General features: G+C 45.2%; 1 protein-coding gene across 2 annotated transcripts in view; it reads left to right on the top strand.

Annotated features, from left to right (window-relative positions):
• The window catches only part of UBXN8 (UBX domain protein 8), a 65,908-nt gene that overhangs the window by 31,330 nt on the left and 10,115 nt on the right, over positions 1–24,463 (top strand). The window contains exons 2-7 of one of the 2 annotated variants that reach the window (XM_069742285.1): positions 1,315–1,437; positions 4,155–4,225; positions 9,323–9,445; positions 18,957–19,034; positions 19,947–20,087; positions 21,825–21,866. In XM_069742285.1, coding sequence (XP_069598386.1) covers positions 1,315–1,437; positions 4,155–4,225; positions 9,323–9,445; positions 18,957–19,034; positions 19,947–20,087; positions 21,825–21,866 — 578 coding nt within the window. The remainder of the gene's footprint in view (positions 1–1,314; positions 1,438–4,154; positions 4,226–9,322; positions 9,446–18,956; positions 19,035–19,946; positions 20,088–21,824; positions 21,867–24,463) is intronic. The other variant, XM_069742291.1, reaches the window with a different exon arrangement.

The raw sequence follows: 24,463 nt of genomic DNA, 5'->3' as shown, positions 1-24,463 counted from the left end.
CAATGTGAATCAATCGCTGTAGAGTCGCGGTTTATATTCTGAGACGCCGGGACGTCACATCCTGGGTGACACCTATCTGGGTGTCACCCACCTGGGTGACACCTATCTGACTACACTGCCAATTCATCGGATCGTTTACACCACTGCTGTTTGACGTGAAGCAAGCAACCAGCGACAACGATCCGTGAGTCGCTGTTACGTCACTGTATCGCTCCGGCATCGTTCGAACGTTGGTGTGTTTGACGTCTCTACAGCGATCTGAACAGCGACGCTCCAGCGATCGCCTTTTGGTCGTATCGTTGTCTATATCGCTGCAGCTTCGCTCAGTGTGAAGGTACCTTAACACCTACCAGATAAGGTTGCTGAAGGGGGCAGAGCAGCACAGCTGAGTTTTTGTCAACTTACAAGCCCTCCTATCAGCTCTCCTAGCACTGTAGCTCTGCTGTACTGCCCATTTCCCACACTCCATGTTCAGAGTTGTGAATAACCACACTTAATATCTGTTGTACTTACATTAGTGACATTAGAGCGGTCTGTCTTTATATCTATTAGAGAACAGACTGTTCCTTATGACATATGACAGCCTGATCTCACTGCAGAGCGTGTCTCACTGTCTGATAACACCCACTTGGACTTTTTTTTTTTTTTCATTCGTTAGGTGGCACATACTTTGCTAATATCTCTGCAAAGGAGAGGTGAAATAAAATAACATATTTTATTCTGTTCTGTAGCCACTATTATATGTTGTGTCCAACTCAACATGAAACATTTGTTAAAAGGTCCTCTAGACGTCAGGATTGTGGCACATGTAGCTTAATAAATCGGCCCCAGTGGCTAACATCCGGTGACTGTAGTACAGTTGACAGCCCTACTGCTGTCACTAATACATATTGTCAGATATGGTGGACATCTGCCTGCACTTTTTCAAGACCCTTTTCAGCAGAGTTTCCCTTTATCAACTCTCAAGATCCACAAGGAATGAAACAAAAAGAGGGAGAGCAGCAGTGAGTACATTCAGTACGGGCATTATATGGGGCCAAAACACTAGTTTGAAACTCCCTTTAAAATTAAAAACTCTAGTTATCCACTAAAAATGAACATATGCAATCAAAGTAAAGTCTGGGGATCAAGAATGGTTGTCTAAAGCGAATCCGACGTGCAGTAATTCCAAGTTTCCTTTCATGCAGATTTGAATGCTATTGATGGTTCTGTTCTGCTTATAAAGCTAATCAATGAAGCTTGAGCCTCTGTGCTAGTAAAACACTTCTGTACAAATTACTTTGATTGTTTGTCACTTTTTGTCTTTTATGTTAGGCTTGAAGGAAATTGCGTTCTGGATGGGGAGATTTATTTTGATCCTTGCTCTTATTACTTTCCTTGTCTCTGTGGTGACTCCTTATTTTAATACGGTTCGTCTGTCTGGCAGCTCTCAAGCAGGTAAGGAAAACATTTGTGGCCAAGTAATTGTAATGCCAGCTAGGTATTAACCTTTAGATACTTTCATGATTATGTATATCAAAGCTTTTTTCCTTTTATAAAGTGATTTTCAACTAAACTTTCTCCATTTCTCCCATATTGAAAAGTAAAGAGCTCACAGAAGTTCTTGTGTATAGTCAGTGAAGCACTTCTGCTTCATGTTTGCATCCTTTTTACAGATCCATTTTAATAATGAATTTTGCTTCTCTGCTCTTTAAGGCCCCTTTCACACATCAGTTTTTTACCGTCAGGCACAATCCATCGAATTTAGAAAAAAAACGGATCCGTTGCAGATTGTGAAAAACTGATGCGATGGATATGTTTTTTTCACCGGATCCAGCTAATTGTAGCCTAAAAAAATCGGAGCATGATCTGTTAAAAAAAAAACAAAAAACGGAATCCGTCACCGGATTCCATCATTTGACGGATCCGGTGCCATAGGCTTCCATTCTAGCAAACGACGGTCGCTGTCCGTTTTTTTGACGGACACAAAATGTTACTATGTCCGTTGCCTCCGACCACTGTACAATTTTTGACAGATCCGGTGAACGACGGATGAAACTTGAGGCTATCTGTCGCAATCTGTCTCTAATACAAGTCTATGAGAAAAAAAACGGTTTCGGGGGCTTCAGTCACCAGATCCGTTTTTTTTTTTTTCAAATTTCAACAGATTGCGACTGATGGCAAAAAACTGCTGTGTGAAAGGGGCCTTAATTAAAGAGAGAAATCGAACTGAAAACACAGTTGTGATCAGAGTCCGACCCACTCCACTCCCCATCAACATCATCATCAGACCGTTAGAATTTCACACATTAGATAGCTGTAGGCTGATGGCAATCTGTTCCAATTTCCCTGTACTCAGGAACTCTTGGCTTTGGATAAAAGGGTTGGCCATTGAAATTCAACTGGCCAGATCCTTCTGCCTCTCCATCATCTGTCGGGCAAAAGTGAGAAGGTCCACACACACATTAAACTGTTGGCTGTTCCCACCGATTTCGGCAGGTACCGTTCACTCTAGTCTAATGTGTATGGGGGCCTTAAGAGTGGTAGACATAGCAAGAAGGAGCAGAATCGGATAAGACTTTATTGGTTGAAATGAGGATTTCAAAGTACATTTTTGAGGTAATGGACAGCCAAGGACTGACCCAGGAGGAGGAATGGGAGGTAGACTCCACTCCCTTTAAATCAACCAGTGAAGCTGTCATGAGATTCGTCCTGACCAAAACATAGGCAGCATGAATCGGACACCAGCTGCATTATTGGAGCTGTGTATGTTTTATTCTAAAACTCTGTGGCCTTTCCGAGCGAGGAGACGTTAACCAATATGAATAATAAGGGGGCAGAGACCTACTGTGATGTGAAAAATAACAAGTGTGTTGTCCATGTTTAGCTTCAGCAGGCATATCTACATAAAATGACCTTACAGAGTGATAGATTTAGATGTCATCTTCATATAGAATATATGGGATGTAATTGAAAATCAAAGAGGTAATGGGATGGAAAACCACGTGTAAATAAAGATTAAAGGGAACCTGTCACCCCGTTTTTTGAGATTGAGCTATAAATACTGTTAAATAGGGCCTGCGCTGTGTGTTCCTATAGTGTATGTAGTGTACCCCGATTCCCCATGTATGCTGAGAAATAACTTACCAAAGTCGCCGTTTTCGCCTGTCAATCAGGCTGGTCAGGTCGGGAGGGCGTGGTGACATCGCTGGTTCTTCCTCAGCTTTACGTTGGTGGCGTAGTGGTGAACAAGCAGCGCGCGATCTGCGCTGTCATCCCTTTCGTCGGTGGGGGCGGCCATCTTCCTGGGGCCGCGCGTGCGCAGATCGAGTGCTCTGCTGCACGGGGCTTCAGGAAAATGGCCGCGGGATGCCGCGCGTGCGCATTAGAGATCGCGGCGGCCATTTTCCCAAAGCCGAGTTTGCATCTCTTACGATGACGTCCTCTTCTTGTCTTCACGCTGCAGCTTCGGCGCAGGCGTACTTTGTCTGCCCTGTTGAGGGCAGATAAAGTATGCCGATGCCGCAGCATGAAGACAAGAAGAGGACGTCATCCTATGAAGATGGGAGGCCCCGGATCGGACCGCGATGCCCATCGGACGGGACCTCCCCTGGGTGAGTATAATCTAACCTCTTTTTCTCATCTTTCAGGATACATCGGGGGCTTATCTGCAGCATTCCAGAATGCTGTAGATGCCATGCAGACATGGATATGTTTTGTACATTTACAAAATGGATAGAGCACGTACTTAGAAAAACAGATGTCTGTATAAGGCCTAAGCCTGCATTTATATAACCTGATCACATCCGTTAAATGACCGGCGATCATCTAAATTTAAACAGTGGTTTAATTAAACAGTGGTTGTTTAATAGCCTGTTCAGGTAGGCTGACCACACATCCATGCTCATAGCTCATGCCCTCCCCCCCCCCCCCAAAAAAAAGGGGCTTACAGGAGATAATGGCTGTCCTTTGCAATTGTTTGATGACTTGTATGTAGTGCAATACTACTAGCTCCGATCACTGCTGTATAACACAGCTGACATCTACCTGGTATGGAATGAGCATACCATGGCTATCCTGTACTTGCGTCATAGGGGTTAAGTAGCAGAAGGGCACCTAATTTGGTATGCGATCTTGTAACTCATGTCTTTTTGTTTCATAACTGCTTTTGTTAGTGCCACAAGAAGAAAATGAATATCATCAAGAGATGGTAAGAAAGGAGCAACAGGAACTTTTAAGCAAAAAGGTGAGCAACATTTACCTACCTAGCAAATTGTCTAATATACCGTATATACTCTTGTATAAGCCGAGATTTTCAAAACAATTTTTTTTGTGCTGAAAACGCCCCACTTGGCTTATACACGAGTCAATTGTCCAGAACACTGGCGGGGCAGCGGCGTAGTAGCGGCAGGAGCTGGCGGCTGTGGCACAGTGACAGCTGCAGCCGCCAACTAACAGAAGATATCATACTTGCCTTCCGTTGCTGCATCTCCGTTGTCCCGGCAGCTCTCCTCTCCTGTGCTGAGCGGTCACGGTCATTAAGGTAATGAATATGGACACGTCTCCACTCCCATAGACGTGGAGCACATATTCAGTACCTTTAATGAGCGGTGCCAGGTGACCCCTCAGCAGAGGAGAGGCACCGGGACAACGGAGATGCAGGGACAGAGATGCAGGCGCGGGGAGGGGGCAATGGGGGAGCTGAGCAATGCGGGACCGGGGGAGTCACACATAAAAGGACAGGGGGAGTCACACATATTGTACCAGGATAGGACAAGGGGAGCCACACATACCAAGCAGGACAGGGGGAGCCATGCATACTAGGACAGGACAAGGGGAGCCACGCATACCAGGACAGGACAAGGGGAGCCACATACCAGATCAGGACAGGGGGAGCCTCATACCAGGACAGGACAAGCCACATACCAGGACAGGACAGGAGGAGCAATGCATACCCGGCTTATACTCGAGTCAATAAGCTTACCCAATTTTTCGTGGCAAAAGTAGGTGCCTCTGCTTATACTCGGGTCGGCTTATACTCGAGTATATACGGCAGTTCCTCAACACTAAAAAAGGCAACTGTTCCGTTTTCCCCATAGTGTCTTGGCCTAGAAGGACGTCATATGCACATCACATTATACAGTGGACCCTCAAATGATTCTGCCTTCATGATTTAATACTAGCTTATGATTGTCTTTGTTGGGCCACTGTATTTTGAATATACATTTAACATGCAAAGCCGCAGTCAATATCAATTAACCTAGGAATTTCACTGGTAAGTCTGTAAATCGTAGGGGTTGTAGAGCCAGAGGCTGTAGATCAGAAGACACTAAAGTGTGGGCATCTCTGCTCAGTAATCTCAGGTTGACTGATCTTGTGATTATTATTTATTATATCAAGATGACAGTGTACTTAAAGAGCACCTGTCAGCACGATTTTCAAAAGTAAAGATATGGCTGTACTGGTGCTGTAAGATTGATTAAATTGATACTTGCTAATTAGATCTTGGTGCACAGCAGCTGGACATGTTCTTCTCCCAGTCTGTGATTTCCTGACCCCTCCGGTCTGCAAATGTCCAGCCTCCTCTGTTTGAAATTTCAGCAGTGACCTGTCATTCACAGACCGGAGGGGCTGGGGAATTACAGACAGCGAGGAGAAGACCCAGTGTACAGTCCGGCCCTTGTGCACCGAAATCTAGTTAGCAGAAAACTTCAAAATGCTGATAAAGAAGAACCACAAAGCGGATTTCCTCACTAAAAGTATCAAGTGTAATCGGTATTACAGCGCCATTATAGCCATGTATTTACTTAACATTACCAAATAGTGTTGACAGGTTTTCTATAAAGAACAATTAACTCTTTCTTTTTCTTAAATGTATGTATTTGGATCTAAAAATCCTGTTACATTTTCATTGCAATAAAAACTTTTCACCGTTTGTCTTGTACAAGCTTTTTTTTTTCCCCTGCACATTCAACTTTTTAATTTGTGGTCATAAATCAGCTTAAGTGAGCTCAGCAAAAGACAGGAGAGTCACAAACTCCTTTTCAGACCGTAATACCGGACTGAGTGATGGATACTCTGTTAAAATTATCAAAAGACTGACCGTCACTTCCAAACAAACAAATGTGAACTGGCGCAAGCTAACAGAGCCACTCTATATGTAGCTAGCTCCACTCTGAAACGCTATAGTATGTAAACACTGAATATATGAAATTGGAACTGCGTTACTGCTGGACACTCACGCATTCTGCTGCCAGCAATAGACAGTACAAAGCAGCACCTTTAGAAGGCAAACAGTATGTTTTGTTTTGTTTTTATGAATCCCAATTGCAATTATTTTTAACCCATATTACATGCATTTTAAGCAGGGCTGTGGAGTTGGTAAGCCAAACCACCGACTCCGACAATTTTCCCCGACTCCACAGCACTCATCACTACTGAGCCTGTGCATAAAGTGCAGCACAGATTCATCTCCACTAAAACCGGGATCCTCAGATCAGGAACAGACATTTATAGGACATTTCATAACTTTCCCAAATTCTTCTGAAAACATTTACAGCACATCCTGCATTGTACTACCGGTCTATTTTATACCAACTCCGGCTCCACTAAAATGGACATAGCACTGATTTTAAAGGGCCACTGTCACCCCCCTGCAGCCGTTATAAACTAAAAGAGCCACCCTGTGCAGCAGTAATGCTGCATTCTAACAAGGTGGCTCTTTTAGTTTTGTGTTCATGTATTACTAAAATAAAGCATTTTGAAACTTTTCAAAAATATCTGTCTTTGTCCATGGAGGCGGGTCTGAAGCCTCCTCTGTGAAGCGCCCAACTGCCGTCACTCATCTCTTGTGGGGCGATGGTCGCCGCCCCCTGCGCGCTGTTTTCTTCTGAAATCCGGCGCCTGCGCTGTGCATGCCTGCCTGGGGAAGGCGCAGTGAGAATTGGCCGTCATAGATCTCAGATGCCGGGTTCCTGCCTGCGCCTGTTTGGCCACCCTGTTACTGAATCCGCGCCCCGCACTGTGTTATGCATTATGCACAGTGCGGGGCTGGGATTCCTGGGCATGCGCACTGCGCTTGTCAGACGCTCCCCCAGGTTCCCCGCCTTCCAGCGTCGGTCTGTGCAGGAATCTGCCCAGTAATCCCAGCCCCGCACTGTGCATAATGCATAACACAGTGCGGGGCGGGGATTCAGTAACAGGGTGCCTGCACAGGCGCAGTCAGGAACCCGGCATCTGAGAGCTATGACGGCCAATTCTCACTGCGCCTGCCCCAGGCAGGCACGCACAGCGCAGGCGCCGGATTTCAGAAGAAAACAGCGCGCAGGGGGCGGCGACCATCGCCCCACAAGAGATGAGTGACGGCAGTTGGGCGCTTCACAGAGGAGGCTTCAGACCCGCCTCCATGGACAAAGACAGGTATTTTTGAAAAGTTTCAAAACGCTTTATTTTAGTAATACATGAACACAAAACTAAAAGAGCCAACTTGTTAGAATGCAGCATTACTGCACAAGGTGGCTCTTTTAGCTTATAACTGCTGGAGGGGGGTGACAGTGGCCCTTTAAGTAAAAAAATGTAAACTGTCCTATAAGGTGGACAACCCCTTTATTATGAAAACAAGACTCCTTGTAAAGATTTACCTCTTCTATTTGAGATATTTGGATCAGAAATATGATTTTTCTTTTTTTGTTTTCTTTTTTTATTCTCATTAGGTAATTTAGGTGCTAAACAGGAAACCCCTTTAAACCCTTTCCGACGTTGGGTGTAATATTATGCCCACCCCGGAATCCATCCCTTTGATGTGAGCCCACATCTTTCCTGGCACATGGCAGCTGTTTTGAACAGCTGACATGTGCCTCTAACAGCCGCAGGTGGAATCGAGATCCACCCACGGCTGTTAACTAGTTAAATGCCGCTGACAATCTCTGACAGCGGCATTTAACTTGCGCTTTCCGGAAGCGCAATGGAAATCCCGCCCATCGGTGACCCCGTCACGTGATCTCAGATCATCGATGGGTTGGCATGACAACCAGAGGTCTCCAGCGGACCTCTTTGATTGTCATAGCTAGAATGCTATGAGCGCCATACAGTGGTCGGTGCTCATAGCAAGTGAGCATTTCTGTTAAATACAGGCGATCTGATCATCGCCTGTATGTAGCAGAGCCGATCAAAGTGCTGCAGCTTCTAGTCTCCTGTGGAGACTATTGAAGCGTACAAAAAGGTTAAAAAAATTTTTTAAAACTATTAAAAATATTAAAGTTCTAATAACGCCCCCCCCTTTTGCTCCATTGAAAATAAAACAATAAAAAAATCAAACATACACATATTTGGTATTGCCGCGCTCAGAATCTATAATAAATAAATCTAGAATAAATTGCAATAAAATGCAGTAACGGGCGATCAAAATATCGTATGTACACCTAAATGGTATCAATAAAAACGTCAACTTGGCACACAAAAAATAAGTGCTCACCCAGCCAAAGATCAGAAAAAATGGTGCCTTTTTTTATTGGCACCAAAGTTTCGATTTTTTTTTTTATTTTCACCACATAAATAAAAACCTAGACATGTTTGGTGTCTGTGAACTCGTAATATAAAGGCACGGATGATTGACCTCGTGGAGACCAAAACATCCAACACCGCGGAGACACCATCACATGTTTCTCAACGCAGTGATCCAGAACACTGCCCCCAAATATGCATATGCATGTAGAGGAGCTGCGGAGACACCATCACGTGTTTCTCAACGCAGGCAGTAAATAGCCAGGCCTTTCCCCGGGAAGGAACAACCAAGGGAAGGGCAGCATCCAATAAAGGAAAACATACAATAAAGGAAAACCACCTATGCCAAGCATGGTATCCATCCACAGACAGCTGTTTCGGGGATGGATACCATGCTTGGCATAGGTGGTTTTCCTTTATTGTATGTTTTCCTTTATTGGATGCTGCCCTTCCCTTGGTTGTTCCTTCCCGGGGAAAGGCCTGGCTATTCACTGCCTGCGTTGAGAAACACGTGATGGTGTCTCCGCCGCTCCTCTACATGCATGTGAACTCGTAATGACCTGGAGAATCATAATGGCAGGTCAGTTTTAGCATTTGGCTAACATGGTAAAAAAAAAACTGTGGAATTGCACTTTTTTGCAATTTAACCGCACTTGGAATTTTTACCCTGTTTTACAGTACACAACATGCTAAAACAATAAACAATAATAATAATAAAATTATTATTAAGGTGTATGTGGCTATACTTTGCCCTTAAAATCTTGTCTACTCTTGCCTAAGTGTCCTACATACATGCACTTGGTGTCATAAGTGAATAACGGCACTTCTCTCTCGATGACAGGCAAGTGAATACAGTAAGAATGTTTTAAAACCACGGCAGGACAAAAAGCTTAAAAACCTAGAGGAGCGCTTCTACAAGATGACAGGACAAACGTGGAAATTAACTGAAGGTTATACACTTGGTGTAAGTATATAGAGCCTACATTAAAGAGGGACACTGCACATAGGGATGTGTATGGTATGGTAGGGTTACTTTTAAGTGACAAACGGGGACCACATGGTTGGAAAGGACGAACAGTTTTGAGCGTTTACCTTCCTTTGCCAATAAAGCGTAGACTTGCTTTTCCTCTTGCAGTGTTGGGAACAGCCCAATACTTTGAGGTCTAGTCACTTTACAAACCAAGGCTCAGTCATCATTTCAGTTTACAAACAAAGCAATCAATATGTGGGATTTTGGATGAAAATGACTATGGTCCACCAATTTAACCCTGTACCCCTTAGTGACGGAGCCAAATTTTTGAGATTTGACCAGTGTCACTTTATACTAACATCTAAAGAACCCAAGCAGTCATAAATCCAAAAACATCATCTACTTTATTAAACATATATTGTAAAAAATTCTATACAAACAAACGGATACATGGGGCTAAAAGATGACAACAGATGTAACCAGCATCAACAATTGCCCAAGGTTGGGTGACCCCCTGGATACAAGGTATACAGATATCTAGAAGACATAGTATTCACACAATAAATAGATATATATTGCCATGTGGCAAAGGTGCAAAACAAGCAATTCAATGCCATAATCATAGTGAATTAGATCATAGTATACAAACAATACCTTGTTAATGATGGAACAGTCTCCTGGGGTCACCCGCCCACCCCGACGCGCGTTTCGGTAGTAGTACCTTCCTCAAGGGGCATGTCACTTTATGTGGTAATAACTCTGGAACGCTTCAACAAATCACAGTGATTCTGAGACTGTTTTTTATGACACATACTTTATGATAATGGTAAATTTAGGTCGATATGTTTTGTGTTTATTTATAAAAAAAATATTATTTTTATTATTTTAATTTGAGAAAAATGTAAAAAAATTAGCAATTTTTAAACTTTGAATCCATATAGTCATACCACAGCAAAACATTAATAAATAATATTTCCCACATGTCTGCTTTACATCAGCACCATTTGTAAGATGTTATTTTATTTTGTTAGCATTTTAGGAGGTTTAAAAATGTAGCAAATTTACAAAATTTATTTTTTTTAGGGACTTATCCAGGTTTGAAGTGACTTTAGGGGTCCCATATAGAGAGAAACCCCCAAAAGTGATACCATTTTTTTAAAAAACACCCCCTGACATATTGAGAACTGCTGTCAGTTAGTTTATTAACCCTTCAGGTGCTTTTCAGGAATTAATGCAAAGTGACATGACAAATGAAAATGTGTATTTTTACCACCTAAATGTCGCTAACTTCTGAACAGGTCACTGTAGCCGACAGACTCTAAGGCCGCTATTTGGATGTGAATTGCCATGGCAAACATCAGGACCGCACAATCATGATCTGAGGGCACCAATTGGAATAAAGAAGCCCCCACACTCTGTTAACCATTTATATGATATAGTCACTGTTGACAGCAGCATCTAAGTGGTTAAAGGGATCCTGTCACCCCCAAAATCGAAGTTGAGCTAAGCCCACCAGCATCAGGGGCTTATCTACAGCATTATGTAATGCTGTAGATAAGCCCCCAATGTATCCTGAAAGATGAGAAAAAGAGGTTAGACTATGCTCACCCAGGGGCGGTCCCAGTCCGATGGGCGTCACGGTCCGGTCCGGGGCCTCCTATCTTCTTACGATGACGTCCTCTTCTTGTATTCACGCTGTGGCTTCGACGCAGGCGTACTTTGTCTGCCCTGTTGAGGGCAGAGCAAAGTACTGCAGTGCGCAGGAGCTGGGAAAGGTCAGAGAGACCCAGTGGGACAGGAACAACAAGCGGTTAAAAGGACCCTCCCCACTCCACCCACCAGTGTTTTCCCTGTCCCACTGTGGATAGGAACGGCAAGCTTCTCCGATGGTGCTGTGCAGATGGTGGAGATCGGGGGGCCCAGCCTTTCCCTTCCACCGCGAATATCTGCTGCTGATACCTGCCATGGGGGTCCCTCAGCCTCCCCAGTGTAGCGCTGCTCCTGGGGTCAGGTCCGCTTCCTCCGTACAGGGGGCTCTCGGTCTGGGCGCCTGTCTACTGGGGGGTGAGTGCGGCGGCCGCTTCCAGCACAGTGGCCGCTTCCATCAGCGGCGTTCGCTCTCATCAGCGGCGGCGGCAGCCTGCATGAGCGGCACGTCCGCTTCCAGATACAGCGTCCATGTCACTTCCGGCCGCGTCACTTCCGGGCGCGAAGAGCTCGGGACACCAGCAGCAGCGCCGGCCTCAGGAGAGGCCTTTGAGGCACGGTCACCGCATGGAAGCGGTAAGGAGGGCAGGATCAACCAGGTAAGCAGCAAAATCAACCATTGCAAGGTGGATTAAAACTACTGTTAATCTAGCGTATACAGCCCAAGGGAAAGATCCCCCAGATATCCTTAGAGCCCACTCAACTAGAGCTATTGCTACATCATGGGCAGAGAAAGGGGGAGCATCAGCAGAGCAGATTTGTAGGGCAGCAACTTGGACCAGTCTTTCTACCTTTGCCAGACACTATAAACTAAATGTCTCATCAGAACAGTTAGCCTTTGGTAGAAAAATATTACATGCAGTAGTCCCACCCTAGATTACCATTCTTTGGAATTCCTCCAATGGTGCTGTCAGGTGGTGAACTGGAAAACGGTAATTAGACCTACCGGTAATTGTATTTCCAGGAATCCATCCTGACAGCACTACTAGTTCCCTCCCACTGCAAGATTGTATTATATACTAATGTGATGTAACATTAGTGTAAAGATATTAATAAACTCTTTTTGCATCCATCCAGATGTGGTACTTAGGAAATCACTGGTGGGTGGAGTGGGGAGGGTCCTTTTAACCGCTTGTTGTTCCTGTTCCACAGAGGGCAAGGACGACGTCCTCCAATGGTGCTGTCAGGATGGATTCCTGGAAATACAATTACCGGTAGGTCTAATTACCGTTTTCTCATCTTTCAGGATACATCGGGGGCTTATCTACAGCATTCCAGAATGCTGTAGATAAGCCCCTGATGCTGGTGGGCTTAGCTCACCTTCGATTTTGAGGGTGACAGGTTCCCTTTAAACCGATATGGATGGTGCAAACACTGATCGTGGCTGATGCAGCAAGTTGTCAGCTGTAGTGTCCAGCCAACAGCTGCGGGATTGTCACCTGTGTGGGGATGCTATTCTCTTATATCTCAGGTCAGTTAAAAGATGTATTGGCGGTCATTAAGGGGTTAAGCGACATTTAAACATCTATTGCCGGGTATTGAGGTGAGAGACTCGCGCAAGTTTCTTGCATTGCACTCGCATTTATGACCCCAGCCTTATTCTAATTTACTGAGATAATGACTTTTGGGTTTTCATTGGCTGTAAGCCATAATCATCAACATTAACAGAAATAAACACTTGAGTTAGATCACTCTGTTTGTAATGACTCTATATAATATGAGCTTCAATTTTTGTATTGAAGAACTGAAATCAATAAACTTTTTGATGTTGTTCTAATTTTGTTTATTGATTTCAGTTCTTCAATACAAAAAATCATTATCTCAGTAAATTAGAATAAGGCTGGGGTCATAAATGCACCTGTATATCGCAAACACCCTAAAAAGACAAAGGAAAAAAAAACCATTAAATTGTGGTTTTTCACTCACCGCACCTCACTAAAATAAAAATGCAATAAAACCCATTAAAACAAATATGTATCAGTAAACTGTCAGCTCGGGGCATATAAAATAAGCCCTCACACAGCTCAATTGACAGAAAAATATAATTGTTACAAGTTTCTGAAAATGGACCCTTAAAACAATTTTTTTTTTTTTTTTTTACAAATTTCAGAATTTTTTTCACCACTTAAGATAAAAATCTATTCAAGTTTGGTATCATCATAATCCTACTGACACGGGGAATCATTATTACCATACAATGAACACCATAAAAGCAAAAGGTCAAAAACAATTGCGGAATTGCATTTTTTCCCATCATTTCATCCCACTTGGAATTATTTTTTCCCCTTTTTTCACTAAACTGTGTGGTTAAAATAGATTGTGTCATTCAAAAACCTACAACATAACCGAAAAATAGTACTGAAAAATGAAAAAGGAAATAATCAATCACGAGTGGCGCTAACGTAGCTGGAGCCCATGCTGCAAATAATGAGACAATACCACTCCTTTGTCCCACTATCTATAGACAAATGTAAAAGGTAGATATTTGCGCTCGGTTCAATCCCTCATTGATTCCATGGAAAGCCCATCATAATAGTAAGACCTTATGGCATATAAATGATGGCAAAGGGTTAGAATCGTGCTTTGCCTATTTCTCCTTCGCCTCATTGGGGGACACAGACCTTGGGTGTATGCTGCTGCCACTAGGAGGCTGACACTAAGTGATACAAAAAAAGTTCTCTCCTCCCCTGCAGTATACACCCTCCTGCTGGCTCTCAGCTAACCAGTTCTTGCTTAGTGTCCGTAGGAGGCACACGGACGGGTCTGCTATTCAGACCCAAAGAACTCTTTACTTTTACCTTTTTACCTTTTACAACGGACGAATGGGGCGACGGATTCTTTCATGTTCTGATCTCCCCATCCAACAACAGGCGAGCACGGGAGTGTTACCTCTCCGTATCCTCTCCTGCAACGCGGGAAGCCACTGCCTGAGCTGATTCTAGGGGCGACGGGCCCCTTCAAGGGCACCGATCTCCCCCCTCCCTTATCAGACGAGCACTGGAGTGTCACCTCCACGTATCCTCTTCTGCAGCCAGGCCTATTGCCGGACATTCAGCCTTGCCCACCAGCTTTTACCCTCGGCTGTTCAGAGGCACTTTCCAGCGTGGCGTCCGAGCAGCCCCCACTGCACCACCATGAAAAGCAGATGGTACAAGGAGGCGGACGGTTCGTCTCCACCTCCAAAGGGATGATGGATTGAGGACTTTTCCTATCCCTGCACCGTCCAAACAGCAGCTGACCTGCTGAACAAAGCTGCAGACTGGGGTAAGTGTCGGGGCTCGAGCGGTGGAGGGCTCTGCGCAATCGGCGGCTTCTTTCCCCGTTTTCCCTCGTTCGGCGCCGGCTGGCTTAAAAAATTTAGCCCCCGGCTTCAGGTTTGTGTAGGCTGCAACCCGGATCTCCGCCCCCTATTAGGCCGCGCTTCAGGCTCCGCCTCCTTATTCTGGCGCCTCTCATTCAGGACGAGAACTCTATTCTCGGCAGCCATCTTCTTCCTCCTGCCATTTCCAGACACATGCTCATCCGGAAGTGGCTGCTGCATGCATCGGGGGTATTCAACACTGAAAACAGCGCTATTCCAGAAGGGGGACTCAGAATCCGGGTAAGGAGACAGCAATCCCTCCCTCCGCACCCCTTCCCCGTATGCACCGGCAGCATAAAAGGGACTAGCGTTCCCTGTTTTGTTTAATGCTTACGACCTGCAATCTCTAGTCTTAAAGGCACATGACCAGCAAGTGAATGGCAATCCCTGGTCTATAAGGCACACGCCAAGCATTTCCTGGCCTTAAAGACACATGACCAGCATTCCCTGGTCTTAAAGGTTTCCTAGTTTAAAGAGACTCATGACCAGTTTTTTCTCTGCTCTTAAAGTCATGACCAGCCAGAAGCCGGCCGCCTTTAACACAGTACTTAGTTCAAATGAGCACAAGAGCCCTCCACCGCCGCCGCCGATCCCAGCTCTTCCCAGAGTACCTAGCTCCCCCCAAGGGGCTTCGCATCTGGCATAATCCATGGCTTCTCTGACAAGAGATTGATCCCCCAGGCTTTGACGTGCTCGCAAGACCAATATACATAGATCCTCCCCTACATGGGAGCTTTAGGCTAGCAGGGGCCACATATATTCTAGAGGAACAAGACTCCGCATATGAATCAGACATCGCCTTGGATCTGGACTTATCGTACGCCAGAGCCTCAGAACAGGATCGATTCGCTCATTTAGGCCACAATCTCTGTAATTTGACAAGGTCTTCCTCTAGATCACCCAGGGTCCCTCAAAAACGGAAACCCTTAGTAGTGCATTTGCAATTTTCCTGGACAGTGAGCGTCCGGATAAGCGACTTACTGGCGAACACCATGGTAGCGCAATAGTAAACACAATGAATAATCGCAAATGGACTTGCTCTAGAAACAGACTCTTCTTCAAACGTCATGAGGTGCCATGCCTGGTTTAACTGTTTTTTTTTAAGGGCGACGGGTCCTTCAAAGGACACCGATCTCCTCATGTCATCATCAGCAAATGAGCACATGGAGTGTCCCCTCTACGTATACTCTGCTACCACCGGGCCTGATGTCAACCCTGCCCTCCAGGGTACTTGATCATAGTTGTACAGATGCCTTTCTTTTTGACGTCCGAGCAGTTCCCCTCTGCATCGCCACTATTTAGCGGATGATACGAGGAAGCGGACGATTCCTCTCCACCTCCCTGTTAAGAGGTTGGTTGATTGAGAGTTCATCCTTTTTATCTCTGGCGCCTACCAGTTTTCCTGCCCGATGGATCATCTTTTAAAAATGCCACGGACTGTCAGACAATGACTCGTTCCGTCTTGCGGCATCGAGTTCAGCGCTTTACCCTTCCTTAGCCCACACGGGTTACCAGACCAATGGTCTACTGGTCGGACAACTTAGCTTATTTAATTTACAAAAAGATTGAGTAGTGTCCGCAACACATAGGAGTGTCCTATGTACAATATGCCACACACCTCACCATAGAGTGCCTGGTCTATGAAGTTTTTTGTTACTGATGGTTCCAGTGCTGGTCTATATTTGTTTGTTTCAGATCAATTATCTCTCCTCCGGAGACAGTACAGCGGGCCATTCGAATCTCTTGAGCGGGAGGCTTTTCTGGTGCATGCCTCTTTGAATGCGGCTAGTTGCACGACGCTGTCTGCAGCGAATCCCATTTCATTCAGCTTTATGGATCAGAGAACAGAAGCATAATCTGCGTTTTAAAAAAAAAAAGCCTCTGTCATCACTTCCTTACAGAGTGGTCGCTTATTCGGTAAATAATTGGGAGTGTTCCCCACGTGGGCACAAAGGATAGCAGGGTCCTAAGGAGCCAACCAACAGTGGAAGGGTTGTCCAGGACAGTCTAGATCTGAGGGATCTTGGTTCCAAAAAGAGGACCGAAAGGTAAGACCGATCCTGGAACTCTAACTTCTAACAAGCTTCGAAAAGGTCATCCTCCTTTGGATGGAGTTCCCCTACTCAGCCATCACTTCAATAGGAAAACCTGGAGTTTTTTCCTGGCATCCACCGACATTCGGGATGCTTACCTTCACAAGTCATGACCTTGCCCTTCGGCTTTGCTACTGCTCCCAAAGTGTTCGCCATTTTCATGACGGCTGTCATGCCCCTCTGGCACTCTGGGTGCGTGGCCGTTCTCTCCTATCTGGTCGACTTCCAACCATCCTTCCAGGATTACGCTGAACCCGTCTATATACATATGTACCTTATGATACCCTTCCTTCCCTGGGCTAGCTGATAGACTCAGACAGGTCTTCCTCGTTTCCAGCCCAGCAGATATCCTTTTGTAAGGACGATGCTGGACACCTCCAGAGGGTTGGAGTCCTCCCTTGAAACAAGGCCGTGGTCCTTCAACAGGGAGCCCCCACACTTGGTCACTCATCCCCTCTTTCTGGGCCGGAATGGCCATCCGGCAATTCTGGCAAATGCCAGAATGGCCTGTCTGGTTGTGGGCTCTCTCTTCTGCTATGTCGTTAAAAGACGCGGGTCCTCAAGACAGGGCTGAATTTCAGCCCCAATCGGTACCTGCCCTCATTCCATCCGAGTTGCTATGAGTATCCTTCAGTAGAATAATAGCAATGGAGGCAGTTCCCTTCGCTACGCTTGTTTTTTTCTACAGGTCAAACAGGTTTACAAAGGATAATCTTTGAGCGTCTTTCTCATCTGGGGAAGATCCCTTCTTCTGGTTCAATGGTTGCTAGTAACTACGGAGCGTCCCAGCTCAAGGCCTCTGGTTATTTCGGGAATCCAGTCTCCCGATCAGTTCTTTCTGAGGATCCCAACGGTACCTCTGCGCCTGCAGCAGGCCCAATGCTCTCTGGCAGGTCTCCCCATCCAAACTCAGTCGGATATTATCATGGCTGTGCAATACATCTACCATCTACCAGGTACCCGCGGTCAGAGACCTTGACCTACGTACCTCACCCTCTCTGATGGGCCGAGATCTATCATCCGGTGATCTCGGCAGTACTCATTCCAGGAGTACAGCTCTGGGCGGCAGCTTCTCCTCAGCCGCCAGGATCTCGCCTCAAGTGAGTGGGAAATTCATCCGGAAGATGTAGATCGGATGGCGTCCAGCCTGAACGCCAATGTACTCCAGTTCATGATTTGGCTTCGAGACCCAATAGCCATCATTGTGCATGCTCTGGTTCTTCTGTTATACCAGCTCCTTCACGCCTTTCCCACTAGTTCCGAGGGTGTTTAGGAAACAGGAACGCCCCAGTGATCCTGGACATCCGCGTTGTCCAGGTCAATTCAGACGAATCTTCAGAGCTGGCCGCTCTGTTCCTTCAGATCTTTTTTCCTTATTGCCATCAAGACAAGGTTGTCCTCAGTCCGTCCCCATCCCTTGTTTCCAAGGGGGTATCGTACTTCCACTGTTACGAGGGCATCGTTCTTCCTTCTTCTCTTTCAGCTCCAGTCCACAAAACGGAATGGGTGCCCCATTCCCTGGACAATGTGAGAGCCCTGAGCAAGTACGTGTCGAGGATGGTGTCCTTTGAGAGGATGGACACCTCATTTGGGCTTCCTGGCGTTTTTCAGGAAGGGCTTAGCCGTGTCTTCGGCCATGTTAGTCTGGTGGTTTCTTTACACATCCAGAAGTCCTTCCGTGTTAGACGTCAGCCTATTTTCACTCCACTCGATCGATCGAGGTTCGTGGGGTTCTAGGCACCAGGCGTCAGCAAAGCGCATCTGTCAGCTTTGCGGGTTCATGCAGCCCGCATGCACCCTTGAAGCACCATAATTCCCAGACCTCCGCAGACGTGAGTCTGGGCAGGCGGACTCTGCAGACCGCGGTGGCGCACTTGTAAGTGGCGTTACACAGGGTTTGTTCTGATGTTGTTCCCGCCCAGGGACTGCTTTGGGACATCCCACGGTCTGTGTCCCCCAATGAGGTGAAGGAGAAATAGGAGTTTTTGTGTACTCACCGTAAAATCCTTTTCTCTGAGCGATTCATTGGGGAACACAGCTCCCGCCCTGTTATTAGTTTGTACTTGTTTTTTATAATTAACACGCTATTCTCTCATATATAGTTTCACATGCCATGCTTATATATATGTGTGTGTATGTATATGTATGTGTGTGTATATATATATATATATATATATTTTTATTTATTTTTTTTACATGCTATACTCTCATATATAATTTGATATACTATACTCTCATATGTTATTATTGATCTCCTACTGCTTTTGCACCGAACTGGTTAGCTGAGAGCCAGCAGGAGGGTGTATACTGCAGGGGAGGAGCTAACTTTTTTTGTATCACTTAGTGTCAGCCTCCTAGTGGCAGCAGCATACACCCACAGTCTGTGTCCCCCAATGAATGGCTCGGAGAAAAGGATTTTACGGTGAGTACACAAAAATCCTTATATTTCTATCATAATAATAAAACCTTATAGCATATAAATGATGGCAAAGGGTTAGAATCGTGCTTTGCCTATATTTCGCGTGACCAATAAGGCTAAAATGTGAGTTAAAAAGATGAGGGCACTTAAGTTAAAAACTGGATTAGATTACCTGTTCCGTCGCGATGCTTAATGAATCACTAAGTGTGAATACCCTGGGCTTCCCCGGCCGGTGGCAGATATCACCCAGGAGTCGTCACCAGCATCCCTGAAGGAGGAATACGTCTATTCTGAAACGTGTAGGAATTGGTCCACTTTGCTTCCTATAGCCAGTCACGTGAGTAATCACGTGACCGTGACGTCACGCAAGGTCCTGTACCTACAGTGAACCTAGCGGCCACTTGCGGCAGCGGCATAGTTTTTCCGCTCCACGCTGGTGACGACTCCTGGGTGATATCTGCCACCTGCCGGGGCAGGGCCCAGGGTCTTCACACTCAAGAGAAAACCTCCTACCACTAAGCACAGATTTTTTTGCTACGACGACATTAAAATACTGGAAGCACTTAGTGATTCATTAAGCATCGCGGCGGAACAGGTAATCTAATCCAGTTTTTAACTTAAGTGCCCTCATCTTTTTAACTCACATTTTAGCCTTATTGGTCACGCGAAATATAGGCAAAGCACGATTCTAACCCTTTGCCATCATTTATATGCTATAAGGTTTTACTATTATGATGGGCTATCCATGGAATCAATGAGGGATTGAACCGAGCGCAAATATTTAATATTTAATACATTTGAAAAATAAAAAAGGTATGTCTTTTGGTGGAAAGGGAGGGGAAAATGTAAAAATTAGCTGCAGAGGCAATGGGTTAAGGCTGTTCCCATGAAGTAAAAAGCTTTTCTTTCTAACAGGAGGCAGAGAATTCACAGACTGACTCTGCAGGACCAAACAGTCATGTGGAAACTGCAAATGAAGAAGCCGTACGGAAAAGGAAACTTCCGGAGCATGTCACTAAGCCCTTACCACGGATAGAACAGCCAAAACCCAAAAGGGTATGTTCATACTGCTAAGTACGCCATAAAAACAGACCTACAAGGTTTTCCTATAGAATGGGAACCTGTTAGCTGATTCATGCTGCCCAAACCACAAGCAAAATGAGTATTACAGCCAGGTATGTGTTATTTCAGAGAGAACTTAACCCCTCCCCGACCTTTGACGCAGCGTATGCGTCATGAAAACCTGTGCCAATCCGACCTGTGATGCAGCATATGCGTCATGGTCGGATCGTGCTCCTGCAGGTCGGGTGAAGGGGTTAACTGTAATTTCACCCGACCTGCAGGGACAGGGGGAGTGTTACTTGAGCCCAGGCTTCACACCCCCCCCTTGGCTACGATCATTATGATTGGCTGTTGAAAGTGATGTTTCGCTTTCACTTTCAATCAGAGCGATAGTAATATTTCATCAATGAAAATTGGTGAAATATTACAATCCAGCCATGGCCAATGCTGCAAATAGCATCAGCTATGGCTGGAGACCGCGATCTGCCCCCGCCACCGATCTCCTCCTGTCCGCTCCCCCCGTGCTCCGATCCACCCCCCCGTGTTCCGATCCCACCCCCCTCATACTTACCGAGCCTCCCGGTGTCCGTCCGTCTTCTCCTTCTCCATGGACGCCGCCATCTTCCAAAAGTGATCAAAATAAAAAAATAGTAAATGACCCCCCCCCCCTTTATCACCCCCATAGGTAGGGACAATAATAAAATAAAGAAAAAATTTTTTTTTCCCCACTAGGGTTAGGGCTAGAATTAGGGTTAAAACTAGGGTTAGGGTTAGAATTAGGCTATGTGCACACGGTGCGGATTTGGCTGCGGATCCGCATCGGATTGGCCGCTGCGGATTCGTAGCAGTTTTCCATCAGGTTAACAGTACCATGTAAACCTATGGAAAACCAAATCCGCTGTGCCCATGGTGCGGAAACGCTGTGTTGTATTTTCCGCAGCATGTCAATTCTTTGTGCAGATTCCGCAGCATTTTACACCTGTTCCTCAATAGGAATCCGCACAAAAAACACTGCAAATCCGCAGGTAAAACGCAGTGCCTTTTACCTGCGGATTTTTAAAAAATGCTGTGGAAAAATCTCACACGAATCCGCAACGTGGGCACATAGCCTTAGGGTTGGAATTAGGCCGGAGTCACACATGCGAGAAACACGTCCGTGTCTCGCATGTGAACAGCAAGCTCTGGCGCCGGCACTGTGGAGCGGAGAGTGCGGCCGCATAGGAACACATAGAGCCGCACTCTCCGCTCCACAGTGCCAGAGCTTGCTGTTCACATGCGAGACACGGACGTGTTTCTCGCATGTGTGACTCCGGCCTTAGAGTTAGGGTTGGAATTAGGGCTAGGGTTGGAAATAGGGTTAAGATAAGGCTTGTGGTTAGGGTTAGGGGTGTGTTGGGGTTAGCGTTGTGGTTAGGGTTCGGGTTGGGATTAGGGTTAGGGGTGTGTTGGGGTTAGGGTTGTGGTTAGGGGTGTGTTGGGGTTAGGGTTGTGATTAGGGTTATGGCTAGAGTTGGGATTAGGGTTAGGGGTGTGTTGGGGTTAGTGTTGAAGTTAGAATTGAGGGGATTCCACTGCATATTAAACCTCATATTTGCAAGTTAATAGCGTTTTTGACATTACAGGTTCCCTTTAAATGATAAAAATTACATAATTCATACTTTTATATATTAAAGCAAAAGTTGAATTTCTTTACATTGGGCAATAATGCAGTAACTGTGTTTGTATTAATAGGTGATTATTCTTCCAGAAGAACCCAGTGAATCAGAGGGAGGTGTAAGTATTGTTTGTTTTTCACCAGATATACCCAAAAGCATTTGCATAATAAGCAGAGTGGTCTACTAAACCAGTTGTGATCGCTTTTGGCCTTTTTGTGCTAATAACGTAAAAATTAGATGTTATATTTTCCTATGGAGCTCTCTATTGTTGCCTTTTAAAAAAAAAAGAAAAGAAAAGCCAGTTGTTATGCATAGATTTGAAGAAGTTTTCCATTAAAGACATGAGGCCATATAATATGAAGTCCAAACTTAACCCCTTCCCAACGTGCCATATATGTATGGCGCTGCAGTAGCGGTGTTCCCCACAACCCTGTACATATAGATCCTGACAATCGCGCGGACTCGAAAATCTAATCTACCCGAAGATTTCATCCATTATAAGTTCATGCTAAAAACATACAACTCTGCCCTTCACCTCTCCAAACAAACCTATTTCAACGCCCTCATCACCTCACAGTCCAATAACCCTAAATGTCTCTTTGACACATTCGAGTCCCTACTCAACCCAAGAGTGCAGGCCCCAACCACAGATCTCCGCGCTGACGATCTGGCCAATTACTTCAAAGACAAAATTGACCACATTCGACAGGAAATCATCTCCCAATCTCTTCATACCATGCACTGTCCTCCCTCCCCCACTGCATCTAGTTCACTCTCTGACTTTGAACCAGTTACAGAAGAAGAAGTAATCAGGCTCCTTGCATCTTCTCGCCTAACCACTTGCACCAGTGACCCCATTCCGTCACATCTCTTCCAGTCCCTTTCCCCGGCTGTCACCTCTCACCTAACAAAAATATTCAACCTTTCTCTCACTTCTGGTATTTTTCCCTCCTCATTTAAAAATGCCATCATACATCCATTACTTAAAATGCCATCCCTCGATCAAAACTGTGCCGCTAACTATAGACCTGTCTCTAATCTTCCCTTCATCTCTAAACTCCTCGAGCGCCTGGTCCACTCCCGTCTTACCCGCTATCTCTGATAACTCTCTTCTCGACTCTCTTCAATCTGGTTTCCGCTCTTTACACTCTACTGAAACTGCCCTCACTAAAGTCTCTAATGACCTACTAACAGCTAAATCTAATGGTCACTACTCCATGCTAATTCTCTTGGATCTCTCCGCAGCATTCAACACTGTGGATCATCAGCTCCTCCTCACTATGCTCCGCTCCATCGGCCTCAAGGACACCGTTCTCTCCTGGTTCTCCTCCTATCTCTCTGACCGCTCCTTCACTGTATGTTTTGCTGGTTCCTCCTCCTCTCACCTTCCCCTTACTGTTGGGGTCCCTCAAGGATCAGTCCTAGGCCCCCTCCTCTTCTCTTGGTATACTGCCCCTATTGGACAAACAATCAGTAGATTTGGTTTCCAGTACCATCTCTATGCTGACGACACCCAATTATACACTTCTCCTGTTATCACGCCGACCTTTATAGTAAACACCAGTGATATATGCACTCCAGAATTCGTATATATGTACTCAAGACCTTGGCATGCAAAAAATAAGCCCTCAACTAACCCAAGATCATGAAAAATGGAGACGCTATGGGTATCGGAAATTGGCGCAATTTTTTTTTTTTTTTACAGACTTAGTGAAAAAAAATTCCAACCTAGATAAAAAAAAGAGGCTAGACATGTTTGGTGTCTATGAACTCATAATGACTCAGAGAATAGTAGGTCAGTTTAAGCATTTAGTGGACATAGTAAAAAAAAAAATTGGAATTGCACTTTGTTTTGCAATTTCACCGCACTTGGAATTTTATTCCCGCTTTCTAGTACACGATATGTTAAAACCAATGATGTCATTCAAAAGTACAACAAGTCCTGCAAAAAAACAAGCCCTCACATGGCCATTTTGACCAAAAAATAAAAAAGTTATGGTTCTGGGAAAGGGAAGCAAAAAATGAAAATGCAAAACCAAAAATATTTCTGGTTGTTAAGGGGTTAAACACCCAAAAGAAAACATATGGGGATCTGCAATACTCCGTGCACCCGATGCAAACTGGAATAGGGAGGACTTGCTCTCAACGCTAGGCGTCATATCAGGTTTTTTTTTGTTGTTGTTTTTTTTTTTTTTTTTTTAAATGCGAAAAACAATTGTAACACAACTCTAACCCCAACTGCAACGAAATTGAAGAATTTTTTTTTGTTATTTTAGAATTTTTATCTAACTAAGGGGGCGACAAAGTGGGATTTGAGTTACCCTTTTTGGTTTTTCTTTTGATCACTGTGATAGGGTCACAGTGATCAAAAGGAGCCAATTGGAAATATTCCCTATTGTTGCCGGTTACTGGCCAGCAGATGTCAGCTGGCGCACAGTGCATGCCATTTCCTTTTTTCAGGAAGATGACGTTGAGGGCTGGGGGACTGATCAGGGAGACTGACAACTGACCCAATAGGGAGTGTTTGCTATCACACTTATCTCTGCTGTACTGCCACTGACTGCCCTTAGTGCAGTGTTCCCCAACTCCGGTCCTCAAGAGCCACCAACAGGTCATATTTTCAGGATTTCCTTAGTATTGCCCAGGTGATAATTGCATTACTTGGAAAGGCAAGGATTACATCATCTGTGCAATACTAAGGAAATTCTGAATACG

Source organism: Ranitomeya imitator, chromosome 1 (genome assembly GCF_032444005.1).
Source record: "Ranitomeya imitator isolate aRanImi1 chromosome 1, aRanImi1.pri, whole genome shotgun sequence".
Classification (NCBI taxonomy): Eukaryota; Metazoa; Chordata; class Amphibia; order Anura; family Dendrobatidae; genus Ranitomeya; species Ranitomeya imitator.
Note: the sequence above shows the minus strand (reverse complement) of the source record. Positions and strands in the feature narration are given on the sequence as shown.